This window comes from Octopus bimaculoides, chromosome 29 (genome assembly GCF_046866305.1).
Source record: "Octopus bimaculoides isolate indiv1 chromosome 29, ASM4686630v1, whole genome shotgun sequence".
Classification (NCBI taxonomy): Eukaryota; Metazoa; Mollusca; class Cephalopoda; order Octopoda; family Octopodidae; genus Octopus; species Octopus bimaculoides.
In genome coordinates, this window is record NC_142956.1 from 15,785,136 (window position 1) to 15,792,635 (window position 7,500).

Consider the following 7,500-nt stretch of genomic DNA (forward strand, 5'->3'; position numbering starts at 1 on the left):
TGTGAATGATGTGTAGAGTTGGTGTGCAAGCATAGATGCATAGTGGCATTAGTATAGACATGGGATAGGGGTCGTGGTTGAGAGTGTAATTTTTAGGTGGCATGGGGGGTGGGGGCTTGAGGTGAAAGGTGTATGTGCGGAGGTAGGAGTGGATGGGAAAGGGAGGGGGAAAATGGTATTTTTGGATCTTTTGCCTCTGCTCTCTTGTTTCTGTCATTAGACAGCGGTCATGAAAAATATGCATGCTACCCATTGGTAGAAAAATCTCTCTAATTTTCCTACCCTATATATTTTCTTTATACCGGCATGGGTACCATTTGCGTGACCCTGGGGTACATTTACATCCCACCGGCATGGGTACCAATTGTTGGGTCTTCTTCTGAAGCATGACATAATGCCAAAGGTCTTGGTCATTGCTTCTGTGAGGCCCATATATATATATATATATATATATATTACCCCCACCCACAGCCTTACCCACACCCCACCTGTGCTTTCCCCACCTCCCAACACCATCACACCATACCACACACCACACCACCACGCACACACCAGCACTGACCAATTCCCATCCCCACATTTTCACACCTACACATACACACATGCATACGTCAAGATTACCAGTATTCTCTTACACACACACACACCTTCGATTTGGGATCACTACTACTTCGTTATCTCCCCTTCTGCTTAACTCTCCTGTGTGACCCTTCTGTCCGGCATTTGCCATGATAGATCGTTAGCCACTACACATTCTTTATTTTCCCTCCTTGTTTCTTTCTGTATTCCTTTCTGTGAAAGAGCGTAGGCTCGAAATGTTTAAGATTGTTTCAATTCCTGAACGTTATACTAATACATCTGTTTGTTTTCTACACCACCTGTCTTCATCTGTTGTTTTTTTGTGAATTCTCCCTATATATATATGTATATATATCTGTAAATAATATGTGAGAATTAACCTCGGGCCGACCAAAGCCTTGTGAGTGGATTTGGTAGGCAGAAACTGAAAGAAGCCCGTCGTATATGTATATATATATATGTGTGTGTGTGTGTGTGTGTGTGTTTGTCCCCCCAACATCGTTTGACATCGGCCACTCTTGAATGATACTTTACATATATGTGTGTTGTGTGTGTGTGTGTGTGTGTGTGCATACATTGTTAGAAAATCATAAATATTGTTTAATAAATTCTTAGTTCTTAGTATATACGTATATAATACTACTATAAATATTGCTAAAACTTCTAGTAACTATATTCATCATAAGTGTGTGGAGATGATATGCTGGTGGGGTTTTATCATTTTATATATTTTTCATTTTATCATATGTAAAGCTATTCCTATGTCGGCATCTAGTTCCTCTCTCTTCATTACTGTTTAATAATAACTCTCTTAACTGGAGTATTTTCATAAACTCTGTTGTACATAATAAGCATGTTTTGTTACCTATTTTATATGAGTTCGCTCTACAAATAATATACCAATTATGAGTGTATTCTATTTTATTAGATTTTAACTCCCATATGTATTTACTTAGACCTGTCGAATTTTTTAATTTGGGATTTTTGAAAGACTGATAATGCTGGGAAATTCTTCTTGTAATTTCGTTCGCTGTGGATCCAATATATTCTTTATTATTAATAGTGTTATTATTATTATTAGAGGTTACTATGCATTTATAAATTACGTTATCTAGATTGCAATTATTATTAAGCCTACATTTGGATTTGTCCTTACATGTGCATTTCTTTAAAATACGGCTATGTTTATTGTTTGTGATAGTTCTGCTGTAGCTATAGTTAATATTAGTTAAATTATTATTATAGAATTTGTTTAAATTGGAAAGCTGCACCAGGCTCCAGTTTGTGTATATATATATATATATATATATATATATATATATATATATATATATATATATATATATATATATATATATATATATTTGTGAGTGGATTTGGTAGTTGGAAACTGAAAGAAGCCCGTCGTATATATGTATGTGTGTGTCTGTCCCCCTAGCATTGCTTGACAACCGATGCTGGTGTGTTTATGTCCCCGTAACTTAGCGGTTCGGCAGAAGAGACTGATAGAATAAGTACTAGGCATCCAAAGAATAAGTCCTGGGGGTCGATTTGCTCGACTAAAGGCGGTGCCCCAGCATGGCCACAGTCAAGTGACTGAAATGAGTAAATGAGATTAGCGTAAACCTAATTCACCAGGCCATTTTACTGTTGTTCTTGTCATTATTGCAAAGCCATGAATATCACAACATCACGTTTATGTTTTATTTATTTATTTTCTTTTTTTTTGTCTTTGTTTTTGTTTTCCAGCCTTGTTGTTGCTCTATGATGTCACAAACAAGACCAGCTTTGATAACATCCGGGTAAGTGTTGTTGTTGTTTTGGCTGTTGTTGTTGAGGAAGAAGAGGAAGAGAAGGAAGAAAACTCCCAGGACATCAGCTCTGATGTTGCACATCTATGGTCTATCTTTATTTATATATGTATATATATATATATATATATATATATATATATATATATATATATATATATATATATATATATGTACATATATATACATATATTTATATGTATGTGTGTATATATATATATTTATGTATGTATGCATATATATATGTATATACATATATATGTATGTATATATGTATGTATGTATATATATATATATATATATATATATAAATTAATGTACATTTGTACACAAAAGATGTGTAGAAGGCTTTGGTTGGCCCAAGGCTATAGTAGAAGACACGTGCCCAAAGTGCCACGCAGTAGGAGTGAACCCAAAACCTTGTGGTTGGTAAGCAAGCTACTTGCCACACAGCGACTCCTACACCTATGATAACAATTCTACCAACTCACTGCCTTTAAGTTACGTATATTAAACGTTTTATCTTCATTCATGCTCAAGAAATCTGTCATTGTTAATGCATTGCCTCTCTGTTTCTATTTCTTTCACCACCACCACCACCACCATCAACCTACTCACGTCTCTAGGCATGGCTGACGGAGATTAATGAATATGCACAGGAGGATGTAGTCATCATGTTGCTAGGCAACAAAGCTGACATGTCCGGGGACAAGATCGTCCGACGAGAGGATGGCGAACGGCTAGCAAGGGTACGTAGATTTGAACTCTTTTTTTGTTTTGTACATCATCATCATCATTGTTTAACGTCCGCTTTCCATGTTAGCATGGGTTGGACGATTTCACTGAAGACCGGTGAGCCAGATAGCTACACGAGGCTCCAATCTGATCTGGCAGAGTTTCTACAGCTGGATGCCCTTCCTAATGCCAACCACTCTGAGAATGTAGTGAGTGCTTTTACGTGCCACCAGCATGAGGGCCAGTCGCACGGTATTGGCAACGACCATGCTCAAAATGGTGTATTTTACGTGCCACTTGCACAGGAGCCAGTCCAGGGGCACTGGCAACGACCCCGCTCGAACGATTTTCTAACATTGCCACCAGCACAAGTGCCAGTAAGGCGACGCTGGTAATGATCACGCTCAAATGGTGCTATTTACGTTTCTCATTGTGTTTAACGTTTTTTTGATGTCCTGTACCCATATATGCATGTATGTATACATATAGATATAGGTATATGGATATATGTATGGATATATGCATATATTTACATATCATTTATATTATTATTATATATATATATATATGTATATATAGTTTTAGGGAAAAGATATTTACTTTGTATTATATTATACTCATTTATTGTGCTTTTAATTATTAATTTTTCTATGTGACAATGGATTTTCATCGATGAGTTCATGAACCTTGGTTCTTTTCCCTAAAACTATATATTTTTATATATTTAATACTGTGAAACTTAATTTAATTTTAATAAATTGATTTTAATTGAGTTTTTACTTGTAAATTTGAATTTTTATCCCTATTATTATTATTATTATTATTATTATTATATATATATATATATATATATATATATATATATATATATACAAATTAAAAGGGTATTATCAATTTATTAATTAATAAATCAATTAACAATTAATAATTTTTTACCAAGCCCATCGGTATGAAAGCACCATTATTGGTGGAGAACTTATTTAAAAGCTCATATATATTTATAAACATAATTAAGGGATCAGCAAATATTTGCTTCACCATATACCGAAGTTCAGAAATAGCAGCTAAAAAAGCTATATATAGAATAATAAGGTAGTCAGAATGTTGAATGATTATACATATTTTTTATTTATTTGCATCTCATTTACATTTTTAGTGCTTTCTTCCATTATCAGATTTATCATCATTCAGACTACCTTATTATTCTAAATATACAATATCTGTACATCACTTCAAAAACTCTCTCTCTCTCTCTCTCGACTCTCACCCAGGACCATAATGTAGCATTCATGGAAACCAGTGCGAAGACCGGAATGAACGTAGATCTTGCTTTTATGGCCATCGCCAGGTGTGTCACCGTTTCGTGTTGTCTTCAATGTTTAGCGTTTAACACTTATTTTATTTCGATAAAATTATCTTAGCCATTTACCATTCGGATTTCTCTGTCAAATGAAATAAGTGACCACATATGGATGGTTTGAACATAAGACAGAGGGAATATTTGGACCAGCTATTGCTGGATTAACCCTTTAGCATTCGGATTAGTCTGTCATAAATAATGCTTATTTATTCACATTACTCTCTTACTCTCTTACTTGTTTCAGTCATTTGACTGCGGCCATGCTGGAGCACCACCTTTAGTCGAGCAAATCGACCCCAGGACTTATTCTTTTGTAAGCCTAGTACTTATTCTATTGGTCTCTTTTTGCCGAACCGCTAAGTGACGTAAACACACCAGCATTGGTTGTCAAGCGATGGTGGGGGGACAAACACAGACACACAAACACACACATACATACGTATATATATATATATATATATATACATATACGTAACATAGCGGTTCGGCAAAAGAGACCGATAGAATAAGTACTAGGCTTACAAAGAATAAGTCCTGGGGTCGATTTTCTCGACTAAAGGCGGTGCTCCAGCATGGCCACAGTCAAATGACTGAAACAAGTAAAAGAGATAAAAGAGATATACGACGGGCTTCTTTCAGTTTCCGTTTACCAAATCCACTCACAAGGCTTTGGTCAGCCCGAGGCTATAGTAGAAGACACTCGCCCAAGGTGCCACGCAGTGGGACTGAACCCAGAACCATGTGGTTGGTAAGCAAGCTACTTACCCCACAGCCACTCCTGCGCCTATCATTGTTTTGAATTAACCATGGATTATCTCGTAGCTTCAAGATTTCAATCATGCAATAGCTTATTTTGTAGAATGACATTGTGGTATAAGGTATTCCCAACCTCTGGGTTTAGTTCCACTACATGGCACCTTGGTCAAGTGTATTCTATTATAGCCTCAGGTTAACCAAACCCTTGTCTGTGGATTTGGCAGATAGAAACTGAAAGAAGCCTATCATGTATATATATATATGTGTCATTCTTTGTCCTCCAACCCCACCACATGACAACCAGTGTTGTCATAAGGCGGTGAGCTGGCAGAAACGTTAGCACGTCGGGCGAAATGCTTAGCGGTATTTCGTCTGCCGTTATGTTCTGAGTTCAAACACCACCGAGGTCAACTTTGCTTTTCATCCTTTCGGGGTCGATTAATTAAGTACTAGTTACGCACTGGGGTCGATGTAATCGACTTAATCCCTTTGTCTGTCCTTGTTTGTCTCCTCTATGTTTAGCCCCTTGTGGGCAATAAAGAAATAAGAAACGTTGGCACGCCGGGCAAAATGCTTAGCGGTATTTCGTCTGCCGTTACGTTCGGAGTTCAAATTCCGCCAAGGTCGACTTTACCTTTCATCCTTTCGGAGGGGGGGGTCGATAAATTAAATACCAGTTATGCACTGGGGGGTCGATGTAATCGAGTTAATCCCCTTGTCTGTCCTTGTTTGTCCCCTCTATGTTTAGCCCCTTCTGGGCAATAAAGGAATAAGAAGCTGAAAGAAGCCTATCATGTACATATATATATATGTGTGTGTGTGTGTGTGTGTGTGTGTGTGTGTGTGTGTGTGTGTGTGTGTGAGTCTTTGTCCGCTAGCCCCACCACGTGACAACCAGTGTTGGTGTGTTTACGTCCCGATGACTTAGCGGTTTGGCAAAAGAGACCAACAGAATGAGTATGAAGCTTTAAAAAGAAGTAAAGCTCCATGGTCGATTCGTTTGACTAAAAAAGAAAAATTCTTTAAGGCAGTGCCCCAGCATGGCCAAGGATAGATAAAAGTGCTATCACTTATTTGTTCTTTTGTGCACCACCCTGGCTTTCTTTCAGCACTTCTTTCTCTCTTCTTCCCCCTCTCTCTTTCCTACCTCTTTTTCCTTCCCCCTTCTTCCTCCCTCTCTCTCCCCTCCCCTCTTTCTCTCCTTTCCCCTCCCCCTTCTCTCAGCCTCTCATTATTTTCCTGTCTTATTTCCAGAGACTTGAAAATGAAGAAAACTCGCAAACCAGACGAACCTGCATTTAATGTGGCTGAGTATATCCAGCAGGAGAACACAATGAAAGTTGGTGGCTGTTGCTGAGAAAGCCACAGTCTAATATCTATTTCGATGGTGGAGAGGAAATATATATATATATATATACATAGATATATATATATATAAACAGCTTGGGAAGTGCTGTCCTGGATTGTTCTACCAGTCTTCTGTTCTATCCGGTGTTTATTCTACCAGTGTTCTATTCTACCACATATGTGTTCTACCAGTTCTCGGTTATCTCAGTCCTCTATTCTACCAGCCGTTTGTAATACCATATATATGTTATACCAATCATATGTTTTACCCGTTGTCTACACTAGCAGTTATTAACTTCTACCAAGCGTCTGTTCTACCAGTCTTCAGCTCTACCAGATGTATCTTCTACCAGTTGTCTATTCTAATAGGAAGATGTTCTACCAGTTCTCTACCGTAAATAATTTCTACCAATCCTTTCTTCTGCTTAATCAGATGTTTCATGTCTTACCAACAATGTGAAAACTATATCTACCAGTTTTTACATTGCTCTTCTGAAATGTTCAACCAATGTCCTATCAGTATTCTACCAAATATTCAACAAAACTTCTACCAATATGTCTGTATTGTATTGTCGAAGATATTCGCTGCTACCATATACCTAGAATGTTCTACCAAACTTTTCACCACTCTTCTGAAATGCGTCTGCTATGTATATATGTTGCTAATAATACTCTGGAATTATCCACCAGCAGTTCTCCCCCTTAGCTGAAATGTTCTACCAGCATTCTACCTGTGTTCTACCAGTGTTCTACCAGAACACTACGAATGTTTCTCCAATGTATATTTGTTGCTAACAACATTGTGGATTTATCCATCGCTATTTTCTCCAATCTACTGAAATGTTCTACCAGAAACCTTCCAATGTTTATCTAATGTGTTTTTGTTCTTAGCTCTATTGTAGAAATATCCAC

At 37.3% G+C, this 7,500-nt stretch overlaps 1 protein-coding gene across 7 annotated transcripts in view; it reads left to right on the plus strand.

Moving 5' to 3' along the window:
* Window positions 1–7,500, plus strand: part of LOC106871542 (ras-related protein Rab-37-like) — a 52,102-nt gene that overhangs the window by 43,865 nt on the left and 737 nt on the right. For 6 of the 7 annotated variants that reach the window (XM_089345657.1, XM_089345655.1, XM_089345654.1 and 3 more), the window contains 4 exons: window positions 2,329–2,381; window positions 3,017–3,139; window positions 4,397–4,473; window positions 6,496–7,500. The exon at window positions 6,496–7,500 is cut by the window's right edge and continues 737 nt beyond it. In XM_089345657.1, the coding sequence (XP_089201783.1) occupies window positions 2,329–2,381; window positions 3,017–3,139; window positions 4,397–4,473; window positions 6,496–6,598 (356 nt within the window). In that variant the 3' untranslated portion in view covers window positions 6,599–7,500. The remainder of the gene's footprint in view (window positions 1–2,328; window positions 2,382–3,016; window positions 3,140–4,396; window positions 4,474–6,495) is intronic. The other variant, XM_089345660.1, reaches the window with a different exon arrangement.